Below are 27686 nucleotides of genomic sequence, written 5' to 3'. Positions count from 1 at the left end.
CATAAGTGGCATAACTATGGTAACTTGATACTTGAACTATATCTCTACAATTTAAACTTATGAGAACTTGTATTAGTTTTCCATTGCTACCATAACAAATGATCACAAACCGAGTGACTTAAGTTTATCTTACAGTTCCACAGGTCATAAGTCTGACGTGGGTCTCACCAGGCTAAAACCAAGCTGTTGGCTTCAGCCCTGTTCCTTTCTAGAGGCTCGAGGGGAGAATCTGTTTCCTCACCCATTTAAGTTGTTGGCAAAATTCAGTTCCTTGCAGTTGTAGAACTGAGAACCCCATTTCCTTGCTGGCTGTCAGCATCCAGATGCCACCCACATTCCTTGGTTTGTAGCTCCCTTCTTCCTTCTTGAAAGCCAGCAGGTTGAGTTCACCTCTCATCGAATCTCCCTGACCTACTCTTCTACCCCTCCTTTCCACTTTTAAGGATTCAACTGATTAGATTCGAGGACCCTCGAAGATAACCTTGGATAATTTCCCCATCTCAAGGTCTTTAGCTTTGATCCTAACTTCAAAGTCCCTTTTGTCATGTAAGGTAATTGATTCCCAGGCCCTGGAGATTCAGCTCTGCAGAGGGTGGCAGGAGGGCCATTATTCTGCCTCCTATAAATATGTATTTTTTAAAGTTTAAAAGTCTAATCTTAAAAATGTCTTGACATTTCTACTGGAGAAAAGTCAAAACTTTTTAGGATAGGATTTACCCAATCCTTCCCAATATTTCCTTCAGCCTGGTTCCTTATTCCCCTCCATTCAGCCTATACTAGATTTAACTTGAGGTCAACAAAGGGTTTTTGATAAACCTCCTGAAGTAGTGTGCAAAATTTTACATCTATGCTTATTCTTCTGGAGACAAGGTACAGAGCTTAGATCAGATTCTCAAAGTACTCGTTGAAAGACCCTCCCCCTGAAAAAAGAAAAAGCTACAAAAGTGCTTGACAATAAATATGTTGCTTTCGCATAACGTACGTTTTCATGCTTCCACGTTTTTCTGCATCTCGTTCAGTGCGGCTGGGGGCTATCGTGGGAAGACTGTGAATCTCTCAGGCGTCTGACTCAAGCTAAAGCTGGTCAAGTGGTGATGGCACTTATCTAATAACAAATAATGAAGGTAGCAAGTCTGATGGGGAGCCACCAAGACGAAAGCAATTCAGGACAAGTTGGATGAACCTGCAAGACAGCCAAAAACTCGAGGGGAGGTCATCTTAACTCAGGGAATCTAAGGAAGGAAAGTCATACTATCTATAACAAAATTACAAGTTTGGATATGATCAAAGTTGCCATAAGCTACATGGATGGACAGCAAAATCAGGGGAAGTTTTGTCACACATATGGCAGATGATCTATCAATAAGAAGTCAACCCCATAGAACAGAAATCCTATTTTCACAGGAAAGTGTGAACTTAAATAAAAAGGTTTTATTCATAATAGGCAAAAATGTCCAAATGGGGATGCATCTAGAAAGTATTATACTAAGTGAAATTTACCAAGCACAAGATCCTATTTACATGGAAGGGGAAGTGAACTGACTGCAAAAGGGAACAGGGTGTGCTCTTCGGGGGACGAAATGTTATCTTGGTTACGCAACTGAACCTATTTGTCAAAACTTGTACACTTACATTTTATTGAATGTAAATTATACCTCATTAGCATACTTTAATATGTAAGAAGGATACATACTAGGTTATTAACATAGATTGGGAGGGATGATATGGGGGAAGAGAAAGCTAGGTGTAAAGGTAAAAAATAAAACTTTTTAAAAATTATGTACATGATCCAATTTATGCATTTATGAAAAATTATATGTGTGTACATGAAGAAGTCTGTCAGCTATCTGACGCTGCAATATTGAAATCCAACACTTGCATCCTTGGCATGTTCAAATTTAGGGGTAGATCAGGTGACGGAAGCCAGATGGTGATGGATTACAGCAGAGTAGGAGGTGGAGGAAGTGGGACAGTGAGTCTAGCAAACTAACAAAGTATTGGTTAAATTGTGTAGTTCAGCTTTGGAGCAGTAATAAAGAATGAGAGAAACTATGAGGTGTGCTGTTAGATCCCATAACTGGCCTCAATATTTCCAAAAGATTAAGTCCCAGCACGTCTAAAATGATGTTTCTGAGGGAATCCACATACAGGGAACAGCAGCAACTCTTGGGGCATCAGGTAACATCAGCTTTTCTGGAAGGAGCCAATCTTGGCATGGTCTGACTGTACTTCACAGGTAACCCACACTGAGCAAACGGCCTGGGTCTGCAGACAGCAAGCCTGAGTTCTGTAACTCTGGCTTTTCTAGAAATCAGCCTGTGCCTCTGTTTAGTATCCAAATATTCGGACCAAAATGGAGATAACGTCACCCAGCTAGTTTTATGTTTTAAGAATTAGTAACAACGCATATGCACAGGATGTGGCACAAAACAGGTACTCAATTAGTGATAATTACATTATGAATCCCCTGCCAAGAAAGGACTCAGAAACATACTCAGGAATCCCAAAATAGCTGCTGGATGGATGGATGGATGGATAAACAAAACTATGAACAAGTCAGTCAATTCCAGGGACCTGCCTATTTTTCTAGACTGAGCTTAAGTATCATTTCCTTGGGGAAGCTACCTTCATCCCAAGCTACACACATTTTCTCACTTAATATTGTAGGTTTCCTACCAAAGGCAATGAGAGTAGCACAATTACATATGTATTTTTTCCCGCAAATTAAGAACAGGGCCTTGCATATAGTATACGCACAACAGATGACTGTTGACTAAAGAAATGAATGGAGATGATCAGATGGAAAGTGATTTCTGACCACTGACAGTACTATATCAAAGAGGCAAAAAAAGAGATTTAGGAATATTCCAGTTTATAAATTTTTTATTTAAAAAATAAAATTATAAACAAAGTACAGAAAAATATTGACACCTGTGATAACAAGGAAATGACTCCTAATCTTTAGGGCAGTTGTTATCCTGGAAGAGCAAAATCATGAGTTTTATAAAGAAATTTTGTTGTGCAAAGGAGGAATGTACTTTTAAAGGTTCACTTGTAATAGGTATTTGGCATTGACAAAAAAAGTATTTCTATCCATATATTCAACATTCTGCAGCATATTTACATTCAAGTTACATTTCCAAACTCTATGCCAAATACGGACTAACTCACCATCAAAAATCCCTAAGATATTACTAAAATTCTGTTTATTTGGTGGGAGTGCAGTATGACTTTATTAGAAAATAATTTTATGTTCCTTCTAGATCAATTATATTTTAACTACTTCAACAAAATTCACTGGCCTTTTCTTCCCAGTTGAAGCCAAGCCTCTTCCAGACAAATTAAACACAAATTGAAACTTGGCTAGAAACGAAGTTATATAGTAATGTTTTTCCTCCTTCCTTATTTAAACTTCCAATGGAAGGACACTGGCTCTGATTAATTACTTTTCTTTTCCAGTAGTTAGGACATATTATGGATACCAGTTGCAGAATTTTAACTTCTTTTTCAAAGATGGCTGAAGCAATTTTCCCTTTCAGTTGTTACCAAATTCCTCATCAAAATAACATACTAAGAAACCCACGCAGTTTTCTGAAAACTTTTCTCCATTTTCCCCATACATTCCTTGAATCAGACGACTTACTCATTAACAATTTGTTCATTTCTTGCTTAGTTTCTCTAAATTACACTAGGAGAGCTATCCTAATTTCCTTATAATCTTACCATTTCATTTTCTAAATTATGATTTTATTAAAATCAACATAAATTATACATAGCTTCCCTCTTTACTACAGTTCTCAGAGAAGTTTATCTGAACTTCCTGGGGGGGAGGTGCGGTCAAGGCTCCACTGGGCCTGTCCGTCTAGGCTGGCCAAACTAAAATGTCAAGATTTGAACATTCTCAGGCCTCCAAGTGATCCCAGACAAATCGAATATACTCATAATGTATCAATTCTTCCTCAATTCTCTCAAGTCCATTTTTTACATCTAGTAAGATAAATGAATGACAAAACAAAGGAGACCCATGAATGTCATTTAGTGAAGCTCATTCTTTCTAACTGACTTCAGGTTGTAACTTCTCCTCCAGTACATGAGGGCTGGCAGGTGGCAGCAGGTTGCTGAGTTGACACCACTTCTAATTCAGATTCACGAACAAAAACCACTGCATCACCACTTACGTTTATAAGACACTGTGCCTATAAGAACAACAGGACATGTTCAGTCACAAACTCAACAACACGCTCATATGCTTCTGGCTACCCTGGGGGCAGTGCCGTAGAGCTGAAGAAGAAGCTCTTTTCAAGAGAAAAATGAGCAAAGGATAAGAAGGCAATTCACAGGAAACAAACAAACTCATTAATACAGTTATTTAATTTTTTAAAGGGATTTTTAACAATTGTAAGTGAGTTATTAAAAAACTGATAAAAGAAATTTATTCTAAGATTTAACCTAAGCAACATTCCCTTGTCCCCATTAACAGAATTATATTACTTATTAGAAATAAACAGTGTGGCCCCATCATGATGTACTCTTCACCAGCAGGGCGATTAGAACTGGACAGCATCACATTCCAAACCAGAGGGCGTCTTTTAACTGTCCTCCGTTAGCCATCACTGGATCCCAACAACCCACCAAGAAGGTGGAGGAAACAGTAATTTAGGAGCAAAACTTCCAGAGGTATTTAAGAATAATAACTAGTCACTGGGGATGTGAAAACAGCATCTGACCTATGCAGGACCATGGTTACCAACATATTCATTAAAACATGTTTTAAGCCTCTAGAGTCAAAGAGCTTTGAAGAGCAATTCTCTTTTTCGGGGGAAGGTGGGAGGTGAAAAGGCCATGGGATACATTCACAGGTTCCCGCCATCAGAGGTTTTTAACCCCATCTCACCTGGTTTTTATTTGGATTCTCCATGAAGACACACTGTTTCATTATGTAGGAGACAACAGCATTCCCTCCCAGTGCAGCCACGTGAGCTCTCACCATCGCAAACACTTCAGCAATAAAAGCATGGAGAAAACCACTGACACCTCCTTCCTAAATGATGACGCGCAAAAAACCAAACTGGATACATGTGTAAACTAATGTACATAAAACATCAAAGAATACATATTAAAACATCTTAAGTGATCTTAATATAACGGACGATCATTTTAATTCCCTCCATAATGGGGATTTGTTGCATGAATGAACAAACAAACCTTTACTGAGCACATGTCTACGACAGGGATTACTATCTTCATTTTACAGATGATGAAACTGAAGCTCAGAGAATCTGTGATGTGCCCATGACGAGCCAGGACCACAGAGCTAGTGGACAGATGGCAGAGCAAGAGTTCTAACTGTCCCTCCATCTTCAGCACCTCCCTCTATCAAGTCGTTCCCATCATCATTCAAATAAATTGATGGTAAATAAAAACAATGAGACTTCTCTGCTATCCATATCTCCTATTCTGAAAATGAACCAGGTTCCAGTCGCACTTGTCTTTTTCAGTTTCTCAAAGGTGTGACATCTTTTCCTGCCTCGGGGTCATTGCACATGAAGGTTCCACACCCAATTTTCCACCAGGGTAACTTTTACTCAATTCTTCAGGTCCTGGTTTACATGTGACTTCCTCAGAGAAACCTTCCTTATCAGATCTAAATTAAGTTCTCCCATTATATTCTCTGACAGGCCCTGTTTTATTTCTTTACGTGACTTACTATTACTAGGAGTTACCTGTTAATCACATGATTATTTATTTACTGTCCACCATGCCCGAGTTCCACTAGACTAAATCCCATCAGGTCGGGAACTGACTCTGCTGTGCTCACAACTACATACGCTAACACCTACTTCAACAGATGCACGTACTAAGTGGTCCGTACATATTAGTTAGGGAATTAAATCCAATAGTTTGGGGAACTTTTTCAGTGTTCAAAAACAAACAAAACAGAAACCAAAGGCTAAATGAGAGCTTAAAATGCTTCTCAACCTAAGTTTTCCACAAATTTTACTGGATGTTATTTATAGTCTAGGAAGAAATTTCCAACTTTAAACTGGAGGTTAAGGACAAAATTCAATACACTGTTAGAAGAACCATTCGTCCAGGTCACATCTTTCTGAAAAGTCACAGGATGCTACATAAAGTTTTGTACAGGTATCTCTCTTTGTAATTAAGGAATTAAGTTGAGTTGTGTCAGCCTGCCTCTGACTCAATCATCACCCGGGACAGCTTTTTCTTTTACTTTTATCAGTTTCCCTCCTCCATCTCAAATCAAGAAATTCTGATAGCAGAGTAACAGAGACTACAGAGGGGTAATTTTTAAAAGATTATATAATTGTAAGCAAATAATTCACCAAGCAATGAATAAATTTGGGATATTATACCATACAGTTAATATTACAAATCTCCGTTGAAAGGAAATCTACTGTGAAGTAACATTTTGGGGTATGGTTGCTTAAGCAGTAGAGAAGGCACTTAGGAAATAAAATTTTATGGATTCAATAGTACAATATCCATGTGCTAGTAAGAGCAACCGGAAAAGGTCAATTCACCAATGTATGCCAGCTTCTCACACCCAAATTTCTTTGTCAAACTTAATAAAAGTGTCTCCTATTTTAATTCTACACTAAAAGGTTTTTGAGAGCATCTTAAGATAGTTTCTTTCCCATCTCAACACAATTAGAATATGATTTTAAAAGTAATTTATCTTAAAGGAAACATCTATCTAATTAGTTAATCTGTCAGAAGTCACTCCCTCACTTACACAAAAACAACTTATGTTTACTCTGCACCAGGCACTGTGCTAGGTGCAGGAGGGTGAGCATGATATCAAAAATTAATAAGCAAGCTGTTATTTCCAAGAAAGTATAGAAACACTGCTAATGAAGCAATGGGGAAAAAGCATAGTTAAGTCATGTTTATAATGAACACACTTTTTAAAAATACAAACTACTGCTGAAGTAAATTTTGAAGAGTTTATTGGGTTTCACACCTAAATAATTAAAAAATTTCCCCATTCACAGTAATTTGCTTAGCAGTCCTGCTCCAAAACATAAGACAAACAGAAATATAATCTTTTCTTGAGTTTAAATTCCTCTGTAATGCAAAATATAATAGGCTGACTCTGATTCTTAACTTTGACTACATCAAGTAGAAGATTAGAACTGCTGTTACTTAAAAAAAAAATTAAAGTTTAATGATACCCAGCCAGTGTGAGGTAAGAACTTGAACATTTTTACACACTGACGGCGAGAGGGGAAAAAAACAAGCGGCCTCAGTTTTTTTCAGAGGAAGAAAACGATAGAGCTAAATGACATAAACAATCCCCAAGACATCTCTCCATGATACAGTCCCTTACTATTTCTAAATGTAAACCCTTAAAAATTGCTATTTAAATATATCTCAGGCAAATACCTACTGAGAAGACTAAGCTGTTCTTTCAGGGCTGTTTTAAACCTCTAATCAAACGCGGATACATTTATTTGTTTTAGTTACCACATGATAAGGACCTGGAGTTTCTAATAACAAATGGGATTAAACACAACACAACTCTTGTGATAATACTAGCTGCTAGAGACAATCCAGACAGGTTATGAAAAAAAGTGTGTGTGTGTGTGTGTGTGTGTGTGTGTATGTGTGTGTGTGTGTGTGTGTGTGTTACTTCTGGCAAATAAACAACCAATTTGAAACTTGTTTGGTTTTGATACTAATATCTTCAACCACAGAAAACGCACAAAAACAATTAAATAACAACTATAAAATTACCTCACGAAGAGAAGTGGTTTCCCGAATAAAAAACATGTTAATTATCCCAAGATATTTCGTTATTTTTGCTCCAGGAATGAAGGAAAGAGGTGTCATCTTAACCACGCCAACTGTAGAATTTGCACAAGGTGGAGAAGAACGATTCCGGAAATTTCCTTCACCCACTGGACTTGCTTTTTCGACTGTCACAGCTAAAATTGGAGAAAGAAGAGAAAGCATCAAGATCATATGCTGGTGACTCAATTATTCCCTAAGGTTTCCAAATAAGTGGTGACAACATTCAGCTGTCTGTGAGGCTAAGCCATGTCATGAAAGAAAAGAAATTATCATGCACTGCATGCAATTAAAAATAGAGAGAGAAAGGAAAACATAAGAGGAAATGCTGGAATGGAATCTTTTGGAAGAAAAATGGCATTCCTGCAAAAGAAAATGTTGATGAGGTGGAGCTACACACACAATGATCGTTATAAAGTGAAGAAAAAGCGGTAGAGCATTAAAAATTATCTGCTGTAGGAACAAATTATTACAAGGAGAGTGTGAAAGTTGTTACATTTCCCAGTGCAGCTTTTTCCATCTTTTTTTCAGACGACTTCATCATTGTCAACTTGTAGATAAACCATATCTTAACTAGTTGTAGTAGGTTTCTTTTCCAAACCTTCTCGATCAAACTCATAATAATTTAAAAAATTCAACAAATGACCTTGGCTGTCTAAAAGTTGTTTGTTCATGAAATAACAAATAATAGCTACCACTTATCCAATAACTACTATAAACCAGACATATATACATATATATACACACACACACATATATGTATATATATAATCCTTACAACAACCCAGCAACGTAGGTGTTATCTCCATTTTACACGTGAGGAAACTGAGGCTCACAAAACTTAAATAACTTGCCCAAGGTCACACAGCTATTAAAATGGCACTACTAGGATTCAAAACCATATCTGGCTGGTTCCATATCTTGTGATCTTCTCCCTAAAACACAGTTCTTCCCTTTAATGTAAAATCTTTCACTCAGATGCCTCAAAGTCTACCAAAACACATGGAGTATAGATAAAGAACATGTAAGTACTGATCCTGAGTCTAGCAGTGAGATAAGAGTTGACCACTTTCTCTCTGGAAATACCTCATTCTTTTATCACTCTGGATATCGCTCTTAGTAAACTGACAAATACCGTACACTACCTAGTACCTTGGGTCCTGGAAGAGTGTCTCTTCAATAAGAGAGCTCATCATTTCCTTACACTAGATGATATAATATCTATATACTTTCAAGAATACCTTCACAAAAATAAAATACTAAAAACACAACCCTACAGTTAAAGTTAAAAAAATCTAAAGGCCCTTCAATAGCTTTTGCTAAATGACCTTTAGAGTCTGCAGCTTTCACACTCCAATACATGATTGATTGGCAATGTTATTACTGAGTAGTCAGGTCTAGCCTTCACCACTGGGAAATCAAGGATATGCTTCTCAGATTGTAACATGGTAGAAACATCCGCCTACTTGTCTTAATTGATCCACGCCTTATGGTCTGAGCTTTCAGTTTAATGAGCTCTATCCAGCTGCTGCATCTGTCTGCAAAGGAACTGTAATCAACTGACGTTGCTGAAAACACAGACAGAAAACAAAAGAAAAAACAAAGAAAAAATATGGATGACGTCTCTTACTCGTCATAACACTCCTTCCGATGACGTAATTTAACCGTAACTTAGGGGAAAAAGTGGTCCTTTTCAAGTCAGGTAAGAGAGATAGTAAAGAGTCAAGCTTTAGACACTGATTTGTCGAAAACCAAGTTCTTGGCTGGCTGAGCATCTTTGGTGATGTCACAGCTGTGTGGTCTCTTAGGGGGAATGGAAGCGGGTCTAACAGAGAGATCAGGGAAAGGACCATACGCTGTGTTTTAACTAACTTCATTTCCCATTCTTTTTACTTCACACTGTTTTAGCTGTTTATATTCAGGGCTTTAATTTACAATCAGAACTTTGTGAATAATTCCTTGCCCTAATTTTACCCTGAAATCAAAAATAAAAATAATGAGAATCAAACGGTGAAGAATACATGAAAAAAAATCACTAGTTAACTTATCTTTTATTAAAATACCTTCTTTCTACCAATAGTAACAAGAAAGCCAAAGGGTCATTTTTGTCAATATTCTATTTCCATGTCTGATTTTGGCGACAAAGCTTCTGATAACATGGGGTGAGGGGCAAGTGTGAGCCTAACAAGTTCTCATTTTAAAAAGAATAACTTTTACTACTGCTGAGCTAAAAAACAATGTTAAAAAGCTAAAGCTTTAGTTTTAGAAAGTGGGACACTATTAAAATGCTAAAAATGTAAATATTTGTTTAATTACTATTTTGTAAGACACATTCTAACTACAATAAAGCCACATTTTGGTGTCTATTCCATCGTCCAGTGCATTTCTCTGATGTCTGTACACTCATGAATCACCACACTAGAATTTCACACCTTTGGAGACTATTTGCTTGATTAGACAAACTCACCTCTCTGTGCAGCTGGTATACCTGAGTTAGAACTTGCACTCTCCAGGTGTTCTAATAAGACAATATGAACAACATTAGCTTGGGTGCTAAGTATAAGCAAGTATCTCTTCTTTGCTCTTGGTTAATACTCTCTAAAAGCCAGACGAATAGGAGGGAATCTTTATGGCTTCATTATAAAAGTAAACCAAATAGAAGTATTTAGGTTTAAAACACAGTTTCTATTGATATATGAAAACTAGCTTCATTAATAAATACCATGCCAAGAAAGATTACTTGTTAGTATAACACAAAAAAGGTTTCAGAAACTCTACACACAAAATATCAACACAGTAACAAATGTTAGTGGGATGGAAGCGGGATGTGAGAAAACTGAACAGAGAAAAGGGTCAACCTACTGGGAAGAAAATCTGAAATGAAAAACAGAAGGGAAATGCTTGTGGCGGAAGAGCCAGTAAGATTAAAAATTACAGACAAGGCAATGACCTATTTCTCACAGATAAACACAAACCTCAGCCCGACCTGCCCCCTCACCACCAACCCCTTCATTCAAGGCCTTTGCTTTCAGCAGCTCCTTCTGGAGCTATCAAGACTTTGTGGAACTAAAAGGTGACCGCTCTCCACGGAAATAACTAGGAATCCCAAACTAGAATCCCCTTTACAGTAGGCTCATGAAAGCAGCATCCTGCATTCTCCCTGACAGTTTGTATTTTTACTATAGATATTTAAGTCATTGTACAAATTTAAACAGTACTATAAAAGAAAGAAAACTTCATAATCCATTTCTAATGTTCAGGCTCTATCCACAATGGCATTATTTGAATTTTTGTTTCAAAGAATTTCAGACCTGAGAATATAGTGTGGCCAAGATAGAAATAACACATAAAGACACTAAGAATAATTTGGGTCAGCCAGTCTTTTTTTAAATTATAAACTAAGTAAATATATGTATTTTTGTCTCTGCTTAATGTGTTGACCTTCTGGTAATATTCTTAAATTAGCAAAAGTTATACTTTTCAAAAACTGGATTTATAGAATGTTTCTGTTGATTGGGTGCAATGGAAGTATCTCCCACACCCACCCCACCCCCCAGTTTTTAAGGCAATGACCACAAGCTATACTGGAGAGTGTACAGTGGCTGACAATCCTCTTACAATACAGAACTGTCCGATAAAAGGGATCACTAGGTGAGGTCCATACAATGGCTATGAGGAGCGCACGCTGGACGCGCCCTGACCATCATGCCCTCAGACTGTAGTTCTAGAGGGAGTATCCTCCTGATTCAGCATCCTGAGGGGCAATGGAAGCCCAGGAAGCGATGGGACCTACAGGAGGAAGACCAGAACAGAACTGACATTCAGAGGCTTACCAGATCTCTAGGGACAGCTCAGCCTGGAAACAGACCCAGTGCAGAAGCTGGGACAGTAAATAGCCCACCCCAGGCTCATACATCCCAGGAGGGTCCCAGAGCTCTCGTATGTCCTGTGCAGTATATATAGCCTCGGTAAGTATAGACACAGAAAATATAGTCGGCATTAGGTATTCTGTTAAAGTTTTTAAAATGTGCGGATGGGAAGGAAACTAAAAGAAAAAGTGAAAATTACTAAAATTGTCTTCTATACCTTGATATTATCTTGGTAATACGGAATTCTCTAGTAGCAACTGTATATAATTTAATGGCAAGTACCCATGAAAAGAGCTTAAACATGTAGACGGTATCGGTTCCCATCTCTGAATATGCCAGGTGGAAAAAAACAAAGGTATACAATGATCTGTAGAATATTTGTGTTTTAAAAAAAGGATAGAGTATCCTTGTAAAGACAGACAATAACCTGTTAAACAGTATCTTCCTCTTGCGAAGGAAAACGAAGGGAGAAGGAAGCTTTATTTTGGACAATGTGATTTTTTTTGTAGTATTTGAATTTTTCACCATGTACACTTAGTACACTTACTACTTTTCCAAAAAAAATTTTACGAAAGGTAGGGAAGAGGAGAAACAAGTGAGGGAAAATATTTATTCCCTGCCCTCAAATATGAATGTGTTTGAATTAAAATTTTAGAAGAACAAAACTTTTAAATTAGAGACATGGCTGAGCGACAAGATTTTTGACCTCACTGAAGGAGAGCAGGTTCATCTCCTAACATGCTTGCCAGGATGCTCATGTTTTCTCTCAGAGAAAAGGCCCAAGAGGAGCTGGTCCTGGCAGCAGCTGGATGTCAGCACCTCGGACTGGTCTGAACACCTCAAATATCTAATGACCTCAGACTCTCGGTCACTCTGCTCCTTCCAATTACAGTTTGGCTTCCCAGGTAATAACAGGCTTTTCACAAGAGAAGGAACTGCAGATATTAGCTGTCTGGCTCACTGACAAAGCAGTAATTCTGCTTAAGAATAAATAAATACGTATGCAATCTCTAAGCCAATACTTAAAAAGACAACATATTTCATACTCAGGGGTAAATATCTTATTAAAAGTCCTTTGGGCTTTGTTGAGGAGCTGGCACCCAGTTCTGGCTATTTGCACATCTCTGGGGAAGAGTTTGACACAAATACTTCGTATGAGAGGCCCCACTGTAGCTGCAAAGACAGTCTACATCAAGCCACCCAGCAGCCCACTTCTCTTAGCATTTCCTTTCCCATTGAATACAATTTTGCTTTTTTAAGAAGTCACCAGTTACTGATAATCCCGCTATCCCTCAGAAAACAACCCTAGAAAGTTACTGAGGCAAACAGAACATGCAGATTGACTATTTTCTTACTACACTTGAGCAATTTTTAACAGGCCTTAGCGGAGTGGGGAGGGGGATTAACCTAGATTAAAGCAGTTTAGTGGAAATGAGCATATAGATGAAAAACAGAAAAAAAAATGTGGCAAGAATTCCTCCTCCCTCAATTATACACCTGCCAGTGCTTCCGAAGTTTGAGATGCTTCCATTATCCTAAATAACCAATGACAAAGGTATGGGTTAGCTATGATAGAGTTTTACACTGACTACTCTTCTAACAACTTACTTTCTACCATTAAAATTTACAGATCACCTTTGCTTTGAATAACTAAAAAGTATTTGAGATAATCTTTTCCAGTCACCCTAAGAAAATTACAAAATTTGAAAAACCTCCTGCAAATTCTGAAAAGGTTCTCTGGCAGATTAAAATATATGCAATCTGGAGTCTCTAAACTGTATGTTTTATTTTCCTGTTTAACCGTTCTTAGTTTTAAATTATTATGATCAAAATTTGGTTTTATGTCCCTTTAAGCACTTCCATCAATCTATAATGCATTGATCAGCTATGTCTTATAACTATAAAATCTGGCTTAATGACTGAGTTAAACAAATGATGTACATAAACATTCAGTATAAATCTGGTCCATAATGGTCTTTAAATACTGGTGGATTGATAATGAAATTGCCATATTATAGTTAAAAATTACTAAGGCATACAGAAAGACACAAATTGCTTCGATCTGGATATTTCACTAGTAAAAAAAAAAAATTCAACTACATAGCTACACAGGTAATACATACAGTAGATGACAAAAGACATTAGCTGCCCTATTTGAGTCATTAAAGCTTCCAACCCCGGGTGTGCAACATTCTAACTCACTTGCTTTTCTTCTTCAATCCCCATCATTCACTCTTCCTCTCACTCCCATCCTTTGTATCCTTTTTTCCAAATAATCCTTGTTTTGGGTCAATAACCCAATTCAATTTTCTTTGCTTTTCACTCCCTCTTCCTCTGACTCTGGATTTCACTGCCCTCAAGCTCTTGGAAAAGCTAAGATTCCTTATCTCTACTTCTCCATCAACTCTTCCTCTCCTTCCCACTTCTTGGATGAGGTTTTCACATTTTCCACTCTTTAGTTTCTGTTTTCCTCTCATTCTCCTTCCCCTCAGCATTTTTCTCCTTTCAGGAGCCCTCACTCACTGCTGTGGCCACGGATAACATGAAGAACTTTAGCATTTTTCATAGTTGCTACCATTTGGTCACAATGACAAAATATATCTTAAAAAAATAAGAGAGAAAACAGACATGGAATGAACTCTTAATACATAAAAACATTTTTAGTTAGCATAAAGAATTATATATACTTGTAAGAATTCAGAACCATTAGTTGGCAGGAAGAAGGAAAAGCTAACTTTTGTAGGTCTTATAGATTTATATTTCTAATTACAAGTTAAAATAATGTGAGGCAAGTCATTTAAGTTTAAAAAATTAAACTATCTTTTAAAATCAAATTTGGTTTAACAAAAAGTAATTCTGATAGCCGACCATAAAAATAAAGAAAAAAGCTTCAAATGTGGATACCTAATTATGGAGTATAATATATTGAGGGTGTAAGCAAACTTGTTTTCTTTTTTACTGAAATCCAGAATTTGACCTCTATTTGTCTTATTCATCAGCAACTGCTCAGTGAAAAAAGAACTTCTCCCAGGCTATAGCTAATGCCACTGAACATGAGGATACCACCCCAGCATAAAGCAAAATGGACACAGAAACAAGGGTGATATAAAAAACTTTTCCTCTATACAGTTTTATCCAATAGTATATAAACACTAAAACTGACTTAATTAAACCCTTTTATAGCCTTAAACTCTCAGAATTTTAATGAAAGCAATTATCCTATTATAGATTAGGTTTATAAAGTATTTGAGATCTATTTATAGTGGTATATAATTCAAACACTTTTGTCTAATATAAGTTCTTAAGTCCCTCAATATGGTTTCAAATATCTCAAGATTCAGGTCTTTAGACATGTATCTAAAGTAACATGCCAACCTTTTATAAAAATTACATGCATAAAATTTTTAAGATTAATTACAGTTCATGAGAAATATCTTGATTTTTAAAAAATTTTCACCCAGATTACATTCACTCAGATTCCCTATTTTTACTATATTTGCTCCATCTTTTTTCATTTTCATTTCATAAAAATATATATCATTTTTAAAGCCTCTTAAAAAACCATTCCAGAGTGAAGTGACAGATATTCAGAAAGCTGACATGTAGATATTAATGAGGAGGAAAAAACATTATGAAAGTGGTATAAAAAATTTGCTATAGTCATCTTTTTTCTTAACACAGTTTCATTAAAAAAAGGAATTTATAGTGATGCCACATCATCTCTGTTCCTCATAGTATTCATCAAAGAATTTTGATGACCTTCACATGATAATGTCCTTTAAGAAATTACTTAGGCTCAGCATGTTTTAATATTTCAAATCGGAAAAATCATGGTAACTATCAAGGTAACACCAAATCAACCACAAATTTGAGACATACATCAAACTATTCTGTTACCTTGAGAAACAAAATATGTAACAAATATAACAAAAGATGGAAGGAAAAAAATTAAGCATGGATGGACAATTCAGGCCCAAGCTTACTCTACACTGTCAATTAGGAAACATGTTATTGAAGCATCTTTTCTTCACATAATACTCACTCATTTTCAATAACACAAAAAGATAAGGAAAGGTTTATCTACAAGTGAAAAGATGGAAGTGTTAATAAACAGACTGTGCATAGCTCTTGAGACTACTCTGTCAACATAAAAGGAAATAAAAAATTTTAATAAATTATCCCATTTGTGATAAGAACATGAAAAATAAATTAGTATTCAAAGTTTTCAGAATTAAAAAAGATAAATCTCGATCAGCTTAGCTAACTAACCTAACAAAACTATAAAAACTATATATTTATTTACTTATCAGTATTAGTAGTTAACTTTTAAACCTCTTGTGGTTGCAGATAAGAAAGTAGAGAAGTTCTCTGAGCATTTATTCCTCACCCTCACCTTTCTCTCTCCCACCTATTTCCTCTAAACTGCTAAGCTTAACTTTTCCCAGATATTTCTATTCTCTATTCAAAGCCTTCCTTCATGTTACAATGTTCAATTACTACTTTCATGATATAACACTCTATTATTACACTTTTCAGACCTTTTCAAAACCCATCCTATCCTCAAATTTTCCAAAACACTTCGAGATAACTTTTTCTAATATATACATCATAGCCCATGTTCTCCTGGCAAGACATGAGGACGCAAAGACAATACATAAGGATGCAACGTAAACCACAATTTACATGACTTTAAAAAAGTAAACAGATAAACTTTTTAGTGTTCATTGATGATTTTAAAATGTAACATTCAAGGAAAGGCACAAAGGTTTTATAGTTAAGCACTTAGTATTAAAGTTTTATATATATTAGCATTAGATGTGATGATATTGATCATTATGAAGCTGACAATGGTGGCGATGATGATGACGATAAGGGTGGTATGATCTGATTCAGTGATTTTCAAACTTTTTGAAACGCTTTCTTCCAAGAAAATCATATATAGAAAGCTGATACATAAAGCGTAGTGCATTGAAGCTGCTCTAGTTCAGAAGTAGGGGGTCTAGAGACCTATCTTCTCACCCCGCCAGCACCTTGCCTCCTGGAAGGCCATGAGGCACCTCTGAAGAAACTCTATGGTCTGGAGGAACAGAGTTTAAAAATCATTGGTTTAACTGATTTGAAGTTATTTGGAAAATTAATTAACAGAAGCTCAGTGTGACCTCAGGCATAATTTAGCTTTTACGTTTTTAATAATAGGGACATGTTAATAATTGAAGAACCATAAACTATAGAAACTCAAGAAATCAGAGAAATTTAAAGGCTAGAGAGAATCTTAATCCTTTCACATTTTACAAATGAGGAACTAAAAGTGGCTTAATTAGAGGTTACCTGGCCCAAGTTCTCACACTTTATCAGTAGCAGAACTGAGAAGAAAAGCCAGGTCTCTTGGTTTACTACTCCACCTATGGTCCCTCTCCATGCTCCTTAAAATAAATTGCAAATATTTTAGGGACTGTTCAGATATGACTTATTCTACTCAAATTCTTCTTTCCTTGTTTTTAAGTTCAGAGTATCATTTGTACAAAATATACTAATGACTTCAAAAAGCACTAGTTCTCATTACCTTTGAAAATATTTTGAAAGCTATTGCAGAAACTGTAAGTTATCAATATAGATATGGCCAATATACAGAGTTTAAATCTAATCTTCTGCAGAATTCAGTAGCTATTAACAACATGGTAAAGTTGGGCTAACAGGGACCCCAAATCCACAAATAAATATTTGTATAGGTTAGCAATTGATCAAACCATTTCGTCGTTGCTGACTGGGTTTTTGGTTTTAGTTTCCCCCTCGCCACCACTGCTGGGTAAGGATAAATGAAGTGATACCTAAAAGTGGTTTGGAACTAACCCTGTGTTAAATATAAGTTTCTGTAGAAAATACGTGTTTAAAAAAAAATCCTATCTAGTCAGTTCAAGGAAGATTCTAGATTGTTCTGCTTTTTGTTCTGAAAGCTATGTTTAAGTTATAAATCTGAACTCAGATTGTCTTTGGATTTGATTTTTCCTCTCTATTCTTTCAAGAAATTCTCTATGGAGTTCTAAATTAGAATTTTAATTTAGACAAAAAGGAAAAAGAACCACAGTTACCATGTTAGAAAGTTCAGAATCTGAAAGTAGCTTCTTTTCAGCTTCAAAATATGAGACAAGATCTATTTATCTACACAGGCCTTGCACTGATTTAGTAAAGACTCTATTGACATAGGCAATGTGAATATAAAACTATGTTGTATTATAACTAATACGGTATCAGATAAAGTAACTGATAAGTAGAAACCATAAAATAATGTCACTTGTATTATAAAACAGAAAAATTAGAAATGCCAATTTGGTTTTAAATAACAAAAGCATCATTTCTAAGAATAAAAAACTTAGGAAAAAACACAAACTACATTTATTGTGTATGTAATGCTACAAGATAAGGTACAGTAATTCTGAAATTTTTATAATAAAAATTACACTGAAATCAGAAGAGAAATGGAAAAAACCACCTCCCACTTTTCTCCAAAGATTGTACAGATCTAAGTAGATCTACTGCTAGTGAATTAAGGGACAATCATTTTGCATTTGAAAAAATGTTCCTCAAATATAACCAAGACACCCAAAAGACAGAAAGCTCATCCCTTTCTCACTTGTACTAACCTCCACCCAAAACCTCTCCACATAGCTTCTGAAGAAAATAAGTATTCTGTTTGTCTATGAAAATCTAAAAATTTTTGCAGAAGGTTAGTGTTGCTAGAAAAAAATTTACCAGATATAATATAAATATCAAAATATACCATATGTGAATAGTTACTTTGGGAAATCCAAATCTCTGAAAATAAAACTTTAATACATTTGAGTTACAAGAATGGAATATCACACAAAAAATTACCTTAATAAGTCATGATGAGATTACTTGAGAAATTAAAATAAAAGGAACATTACTCTCTCCCCTTTATGAACATGAAGAAACATACAATGAGGAAATGAAGAATAAATCTCCATCTCAAAATTAAGTTAAGATTACCTACAGTGAAGAAGCAAGAGAAAGGATCTAGAAACTGGTATTTGTGCTTGCATTTCCCTTACTTAACCAACCTTTAGCCGGTGGAAAAGGATGAGAAGGAAGTGAATCTGAACAGAGTTCGAGGGGAAACTGCAGAAGTTCTTCATTATCTGTAGAGGCTTGAGAGGCAGGAAAAACACAAGTTAATTAGTAATGATCTCTTATTAATTTTTTAAAAATTACTCTGGGATAACATATAATTTCCCCCCCAACTCAGTTAATTCTGGTTGGTTTGTCCTTGCTTTCTTCCATGGGGGTCCTTCACCTGCGGACACTGAGAGTGGTTGCTATCTTCTCTGGTGGGGCTGTTGTGAGATTTAGAAAGGGTAATGTATATAAATCTCTTAGCACAGTGCCTGGCAAAGAATAAGCACTCACTAATGATGATTATTATCCTACTTTTTGTACTATACTAGTTCTATGACACTTAAACCAGTTATTATCTATATTTTTTGATAAATATCTGAACGCATAATCATTTAATACATCTGACATTAATTCAATGCTATAGATGTAGGATATATTCAACTTAAAAATTTTTAGATTAATCATGAATATTTATTTAGCCAGTAAGTCATTAAACTTTAGAAAGTATACTATTTCCCTCTTCTCTTTTTTCAGAACACACAAATGGTTTCTAAGATTTTGCATTTCTTTGGAATATATTAAGCATGGTACTTCCTAAATTTTACTGGATAAAGAACAACTCTGAGAATCTGCTGAACACTATGGGACCTTTCCTGAGAAAAATCCATGGTGCTTGCTACATCAGTTGGTTCTCAGATGCCTTGAGGACCTCCCCAGAGCTCCTAGGATAGGAGCCTCTAAATTACTGCAGAACTAATGTTATAAGCTAACTCTAAAAAACAGCAGCATTTTCTACGTAAATAGCAGCCAACCACCTATTCATGTGTGAAAAATATCATCAGCCATATGCTTATCCACACAGTTATCTTGATAAAGAAAACAGAAAAAGTGACAGTATCTTGTCAAGAAACATGTCATTTATTCTACCTATCCTCTATATTTTATCACTGAATTATAACACAGACAAACATGAACTATGCTCCCATCTACCACAGGTTTACCTCTTTGCAATGACTTCTCAGCATGTGTTTTTGTGGTCTGTAAAGCCTGATTTTTGTCAAAAGTTATTGCAACTGCTGTGACTGTAACCTAGAATCACAGAAACAATATGATTAGCAAAACAATCATTCCCCAAAAAAGCTTCTTATAATTCTTTTTCAGTACCATGGAACAACTTATACAAACTGGCTAATTTGCCTTTCCTGGTTAAGATTCTCAACCAGAACTGCACATAAGCTCAGACATTCAGACTACAACTAAGCCCAACATGTATACCTAAACGTAGGTATTCCAGAAAGAGCTCAAAAACCTTCTCTGAAAGATGGGGTCTAGAGAAGTCGTACAGAAGCACACCTAGTGTACATACGCTGGAACATACATATGAGTACACCTTCAGATAACTAGAGTTCACAAAAGTGAAACAGACAGACAAGGTCTGCCTCATACTAGTACGTTTAAAAATATTTTGAAGTAAAGCAGCTTATACTTCTGTAATTATGGCAAATGTATAATATTAAAACAGACTAAAGTTAGAAATCTTCTTTAATAACAGACTGAACCTTAGTTACCTGAATTAATTCATCTTCAGGGAGAGATACTGTAAAATTTACATGGCAAAGGCAGCAGGGGATCATAGACCGTAGTTTAAAATACAGGCTCTACACAAAAGAAAATATTAGTAATATTTCTTTTAATTTAAAAATTTATAAAAACTGATCTTTTAATGTACATTATACTATGGCAAATAAAGTTGAGTAGAGTAAAACACTTCTGTTTCGTCTATTCTTTCATTAAGAATACATTTTTAATATCTAAGCAGACAAGAAGATTTAATCATATTTCTACGTCATAAAAAAATAAGGCGTTTTTTAAATTTACAAATATAGATTTTTATGAAGTTTAACGCTATGAAATAACTTAAAATATATTCCTTTTATAGTGTGGCATATTAAGATGGAGAGGACATCTTTAGCATTTTACTTGATGGCAGGTTAAGACTGATAAGTAAATAAAAATAATTCGGCCTGCAACTGTGTAAGGTATTCCAGACAATATAAATACTTTTCTTCTTTAATTTCATGATCCTGAGGAGTTTTAGCTAAAGTATAGTTAGTCAAAAGGTTCCTACCTTGAGCAAGTTTTCACAGAGATCATTAAAATTCTTATTGAGGGCTTGATTAGTTAGATTAAGGCTGCTTAATCGGATTACTCTTACTGATGTGAACATCTAAATATGGGGAGATATAATGGCATGTCATTTCATTATTTTGAACTAAATACTGTAACAGAAAATAAACAATCATAACTACTGTGGTATTTTTTTAAAAGATAAGATTTTAACTGCAGTAAAGAGGCCGAAAAGAAAACATATATTAAGAAAAAACTTGCTAAAATCATATATGCTATATTTGCTTAAAATAAAGAATAAAAGGTTTACCTGTATTTCGGATGTCCAATTATTTATACCAGGCATAATTTCTGTATTACAGCTATAAAAGCCTGTCAAAATAAATTATAGGGAAAACGTATGATAACATTTCATTTATTTTTGTATTAAAGAACAACATTTTTCGGGGCTTCCCTGATGACACAGTGGTTAAGAGTCTGCCTGCCAATGCAGGGGACACGGGTTCAAGCCCTGGTCTGGGAAGATCCTACATGCTGTGGAGCAACTAAGCCCGTGCACCACAACTACTGAGCCTGCACTCTAGAGCCCGCGAGACACAACTACTGAGCCCATGTGCCACAACTACTGTAGCCCACGTGCCTAGAGCCTGAGCTCCGCAACAAGAGAAGCCACCGCAATGAGAACCCCACGCACTGCAACGACGAGTAGCCCCCAGTCGCTGCAACTAGAGAAAGCCGCATGCAGCAACGAAGACCCAATGCAGCCAAATATGAATAATTAATTAATTAAAAAAAAAGAATAACATTTTTCAATTATTACATGAAGTTCTAACTAAGATCCATTCATTCTTTTTTTCTAAAACTCTATACTTCTGGGAAACTTTAGACCATGTTAATAAATTACCATGTTTTTTTTTGTAATGCATAAACAAAAAGATTAAAAATCAGTTCACCTAAGTTCTAATGTAAATATTTTTAAACGATGTTTTCAATCTTGGAGCAGCAAAGAACGTGACAAAAAGTAACACTGATAAAGCTGTTAAAATAAAGTTAGTGCTATAATAATTATGAACTGAAATACTGATATGCAAAACTAGTCTCATCTCCAGGTAATTTTTCTCTGTTCACCTGAAGGAGGCGGAACATCAGTGAGTAGAGAATGTACATCTTCCATAGCATCTGTGTCATCGATCTGAAAATGAAAGATTGAACCTATCACATAAGTAGTAAATATATAATTGTTTCAAATTTTTAAAAATCGCTTTTATTATTTATTAAATAGAAAACATAAGGGTCAAGGAAAAGTAGGGCCATTTTTCCCTAAGTTAAAATATAAAACTTGAAAAAATTTTTGTAGTATCTATAAATTTTTCCACAATAATTATAAATACTTCTAAATGAAATATTATACATTATAAAGTATATTGAGTTTTTTAAAAATCAAGCCTTTTCTCAAGTCTTTATGAGGGCATGTTCCAAAAGATTTACAAAGATAACAAGCAATCATTATCTCTATTTGTTTAAATTAATAAAGTGCAATTTAAAAAAATCTTTTGACTAAATACAGAACTGCTTTAAAATAAAATTACATAGGGGTAAATTTAAAGGCATGTCTTAAAAGAATAAGTACAAACTCCATTTTTCCTACATCACAATCTTCTGTTGTGAATTATAAGTAATGAACATATCCAACTGGACATATATTGACATTCATTTGTACATTGGGGATCTAAGTCCTGACTTACACCCGAGATGTCAAGAACCACTTTCACTTCCACTTTGCTTTAGCCATTCACAGTCAAGGCCATAACTCGATTGTGGTATTCCCCAAAACATTCTACACTCAGATCTCCAGCATCAACTATAACCCCCATCTCTCTACACCTTGGCCTCTTCTGCCCATATTCCAAGCACTTCTGTTCTCTACTTAGCCAGGATCCCTGGATCAGAAAACATGAAAAATGCTCTGGATCAAAGTGAAAGTAACCCTCATCTGGAGGGTTTGCTAAGCAGATTCCTGGGCCCCACTTTGAAATTTTCATTTACTAGGTCTGAAGTAGGGGCACCAGAGTTTGCATTTCTTACAAGCTCCCAGCTGTTGCTGATGCCACCATCACAGGGCACTTTGAGTATAACTAACTGCTCTAAACTTTACCCTGGAACTTTTTACTCCTTAACCTTTTACCAACCTCCATTTTTTTCCTCCATTCTCAGACTGTAGAGATTATGAGAAAGAGGCACAAATTCATATGGTTTGAGTTTCCTACAAGGTAACAGTCTCACCTCAGTTAAGCCTTGAGCATCTCCCACAGCTGACATCCTGATCACATTCAAGGGCACTATTCTAGACTCTTCAAACCTCCAATCCCATCCCAATACAATTCTACTGTCACCTTCCTGCTTTACTGAGATCCAGGCATATGATTTTTTTCTCTCAACTGGCACCTTACCAGAAAACATTTCTAAGTATCCTCATTTATTTTCCTTTCCTTCAATATCAAAGGAAGATCGTCTATCCTTTCAAAGCTAACCATTCTACAGGGGAGTGCATGGGAAGAAGATCTGTGAGGGCACAGGCTCCATGAACCTTTCATGTCATTTATTCTCCAAGAAAGTTAGTTCATTCTGGATGTGTTTTTACAATGAAAGTTCAATTACACCCTCTGAATTCAGTAAAAAAAACACTACACTCGGAATTCACAGTGCTTATATTATTGTGTTACATGTAAAAATGTTATAATTATAGTAACATGTTATGACATATAAAGCAGGTAATAATTATAGTAAGTGAAAGAAGAGAAACTTCTTATTGAAATTAATCCAAGTTTACAAAAAAAGCTCCAAAAGTTTAATATTTTAATTATATTTCAACCCAAACACTAATTTTTCCAAAACTAATTTTCCAAAACTCTTTTTTAACTTTTGTTAAACAAAAGATATGTTACCAAGTTTGCTGTAATTTCTATAATAAAATATTCTTTTGATATTTTTCACAGTTGTAATGATACAAAAATATCACACCAATTTAGGACCTGACTGTAAAAATATATATCTTATCTTCCAAAAACTTTAAGAAATTAGTCCAATGCAATAATACCTCCAAAACAAATGCATCTTTTTTCCCATGTGAAAGGTCCAATTCTGTAACTTCATCAGAGCTTTCTGATTGAGATCTCAAAAGTCTTGAGCGTTGTCTAGGTTCTGGAATGGGTGATCCTATAATCTCTTCACATATCTCCTAAAAGAAATATAATTGCTTTACATCATATGACTGTCTTTTTCTGTTTTGGGTTTTTTTTGTAAACTGCAGTCTTTTTTTTTTTATTGAGGTACAACTGACATGTAACATATTAGTTTCAGGTGTTCAACATAATGATTTGATATTTGTATGCTTCAGTCTGGTTTTACATTTTTATATTAACAGAAAACTACCGGGGGGGAGGGGAGTACGTAAAATGTATTCATAGTCCATATTTAATTATAACCTTTATGACTAATTAACCTTTTATAGAGTACATAGCTATTTCCTTTAATTGATAATAGCAACCTTCATACACTAATCCAGAAACTGTCACAGACACAGCAAGGCAACACTGACATCTAGTGTAAAAAGAGGACACTACAATTAGTAGGGAATTGGCGGTCCTTCCAGCTCAGAAGGTATTTTCTACTCAGCATTTAAAAGTCCTAATAATCTATAAAGAATTAAAGATTTATGTACCCAAATAAGATTCTAATCTTTCATATCTTATGCAGTGGTAATTTTTCAAAGCCTCACATAGTAAAATGTGGAATATGATATATGTATCTATGTATGTGTATATTTATATAATACACATATTTATTATACATGTATTTGCTATGCAACTTATTTAGCTAAATAAACTTTGATAGTTACAATAATGATCTTTTTGAGGTCAGTGTAGGCTACAATCTTATATGGGTTAGTAAGCCTTCACCCATTTTTTTAGCCAAAGATCACAGTTAATCAGAGGTTCTAAATAACTGCTGGCCACAGGAATATCAAGAGAATGTGGGTATGTAAGCACAAATGTAAAAGACACAGCCTGTTGTTGGTGTAACAGAACTATCTTTAAAAAAAAAAAAGGATTATTTTAAAAAAGGTTTTTCAAAAATGTTTTCAATGTTCATTGCTAGGGCATACCTTGCATAAGACTGCAACCACACAGTTTCATAACACAGCTGCCTCTGCAGCACCTTCGCATCCATTTATCTTACTTACACTTCACATTAACCTGCCCTAGATAAATCTGACAGGGTACCTATTACAGTGACTACAAAATGAGAAAGAAAAGACTCTGTATTCTTGAACATTTTTACCACAGATAAGCAATCTTTCTTTTTACTAAAAAAGAACATTTTAGGCCATTTCTTTAGGCATCAACAAGTATTTATCAGGAGGCTACTACCAGGAAGAACTGGTCTAGCCATTAGGAATACAGCCCTGATGGAGCTCCATTCTATTGGGAGTAGCAAGCAGTAGACAAAAATCAAAAACATATTTCACACATAAAGACACATAGAGGTAAGAGCAACAGAAAACAATAAAACAGAAGGAGGATAGGAAGTACCAAAAATTGACAGGAGAGTTAATTTTTTAAATAGGGTGGTCAAAGTCAGCCTCCCTAAAAAATAAGACATTTGAGCATGGATGTAAAGGGAGGTGAAAGAATGAGCAATGAGGAGAGCAAATCTAGACAGTGGCAGAAAAATCTTTAAGAGAACCTAAAAATGTACTAAAATCTAAATAGCAACTTACATATTCACAGTGGAGATTTATTTCACTTACCGGAGGATTGATTTCATATAATTCTTTATTCTTAGCAATCGTGTCATTTATCTTCTTCTGCATATGAGATATATGCTGCTCGTATGAGCCATCATTAGGAGTCTTCCCAGCAATCTGAATACCGCCAGGCGTTGGTAAAGCTGCTAAATACACACCTGTGGCTGACTGGTAAAAATAATGGGGAAATAATCAGAAAAAAATATCTAAAGAATAATAGTCCTTAAGTTTTCATATTCAGGAATGTGGTCCTTGCCCTGAAGGAAAAAGATAATTAGCATCAGTGCTTGCATAGGACATATGTGGAAGGGCACAGAAAATCAGAACTGGTAACAGGGGTTGGTTACTTCAGCAAGAACTCTGGGTAGGTCAGGGACAGCAGTAAAAGGATGATTTACTTTTCACTACATACCCAACTGGACTTTAAAGTTTTTTGTTATGATTGTAAAAATCTGCACTGAAAAAAATAGGTTATAAAAATATGAAGGGTTTCCCTGGTGGCGCAGTGGTTGAGAGTCCGCCTGCCGATGCAGGGGATACGGGTTCGTGCCCCAGTCCGGGAATATCCCACATGCCGCGGAGCGGCTGGGCCCGTGAGCCATGGCCGCTGAGCCTGCGCGTCCGGAGCCTGTGCTCCGCAACGGGAGAGGCCACAACAGTGAGAGGCCCGCGTACCGCAAAAAAAAAAAAAAAAAAAAATATGATTGAAAGTTGTTGAAAAGTAAATTTTTCATGAATGAGTAGCTTACATTTAAAGTGGCAAAAGTAAAAGGGAAACATGCAAAGCAAGTAAGGAAACTGAGTTCAGAAAGGACAGGAAACTTAATCAAGATCACACTGTCAATAAATGTGGGGAAGAGACTTGAATCTGTTTCCGACTCCAAATACCAAGAACTTTTCACTATACCATCCTGCCTCCATAATCACCAAGAGAGGAAACTTGATACAGACTTATTTTAAATATTTAATTAAATAACTACTAAATTGTGACTTTGTAACAGTACTACATGCCATTAGTACTGAAAAACTATTAGGGGAAATACAAAACAAGATAAAACACACACACACACACACACACACACACACACACACACACACACACCCCTATGTACATATATGTTTAAATATGCTTCTGTAAGGAAAGCAAAGCAAAAAAAAAATGTATAAAAGTACAAACATCAAATTGTTAACATCAAAGGAGTAGAATGGAGAAAAGAGAAGACAATTCTTGTAACTCTGGATATTTGCGTATTTTGAATTGTTAGAGTTGTTGTTGTTGTTATTGTTATTACACAATTGCCAATTTTGTAAAAGTCTTTCCTAGAAACGTTATAGTACTCTATGATGAAGTCTGTGCACCAGATGAAACTGATCCCCAGAAGCTCTTTCTCCTGGGTTGTTCATGTGTCCATGACTGCACTCACCACCCAGTCTCTGATGCTCAAGCTCAGAACGCCTTCTGCGCCATAGTGCCCCATCTCTAACACTTGCTTAACTGCATTCACTAATGAGGCAACGGCCCAGAATGGCTGAGAACACAAACTCCGGAATTAGACAGGCCTGGGTTTGAAACTGAGTTCCGGTACATGTAACCATATCACTTTGGACAAGTCTCAACCTATCACAGCATCCGCTTCCTCGCCTTATAAAGTGAAGATAATATTACGTTCTTTCTGGAGCAGCCCAGTGCCAGACACCCAGGAGGCACTCGTCGGAGATTAGCTATCATGGAGGCTACTTGAGATTTAGTAGCTCAGGAGGACCTTGAGATTTAACTGCACAGGCTAAAACAGCACAAAGATCAAAAGCTCAAACGGTTATAACAAGTGCCACTAGTGATCAAGAAGAAAAGGTTAGTAAGAATCAGAAAAGGCAGTATTCGAGGCAGGCATTGAAGAATTATACCAGGGTCACAAACTAGTTTCCTGTAGCAAAAGTGT

General features: G+C 35.7%; 1 protein-coding gene across 10 annotated transcripts in view; it reads right to left on the bottom strand.

Moving 5' to 3' along the window:
- Window positions 1-2865: 2865 nt before the first annotated feature.
- C2CD5 (C2 calcium dependent domain containing 5) overlaps window positions 2866-27686 on the bottom strand; it is an 82557-nt gene continuing 57736 nt past the window's right edge. For 2 of the 10 annotated variants that reach the window (XM_073788968.1, XM_004319653.4), the window contains 13 exons: window positions 25750-25914; window positions 24037-24177; window positions 22068-22131; window positions 21250-21311; window positions 20941-21039; window positions 20381-20470; window positions 19814-19901; window positions 18758-18844; window positions 10277-10327; window positions 9276-9377; window positions 7756-7946; window positions 4895-5041; window positions 2866-4196 (listed from right to left, as the gene is read on the bottom strand). In XM_073788968.1, coding sequence (XP_073645069.1) covers window positions 4065-4196; window positions 4895-5041; window positions 7756-7946; window positions 9276-9377; window positions 10277-10327; window positions 18758-18844; window positions 19814-19901; window positions 20381-20470; window positions 20941-21039; window positions 21250-21311; window positions 22068-22131; window positions 24037-24177; window positions 25750-25914 — 1419 coding nt within the window. In that variant the 3' untranslated portion in view covers window positions 2866-4064. Of the gene's footprint in view, window positions 5086-7755; window positions 7947-9275; window positions 9378-10276; window positions 10328-18757; window positions 18845-19813; window positions 19902-20380; window positions 20471-20940; window positions 21040-21249; window positions 21312-22067; window positions 22132-24036; window positions 24178-25749; window positions 25915-27686 lie in introns of all 10 variants that reach the window. The other 8 variants (XM_019936462.3, XR_002176605.3, XR_002176606.3 and 5 more) reach the window with 8 other exon arrangements.

This window comes from Tursiops truncatus, chromosome 11 (assembly GCF_011762595.2).
Source record: "Tursiops truncatus isolate mTurTru1 chromosome 11, mTurTru1.mat.Y, whole genome shotgun sequence".
Taxonomy (NCBI): Eukaryota; Metazoa; Chordata; class Mammalia; order Artiodactyla; family Delphinidae; genus Tursiops; species Tursiops truncatus.
This window is presented reverse-complemented; position numbering and strand designations above follow the sequence as displayed.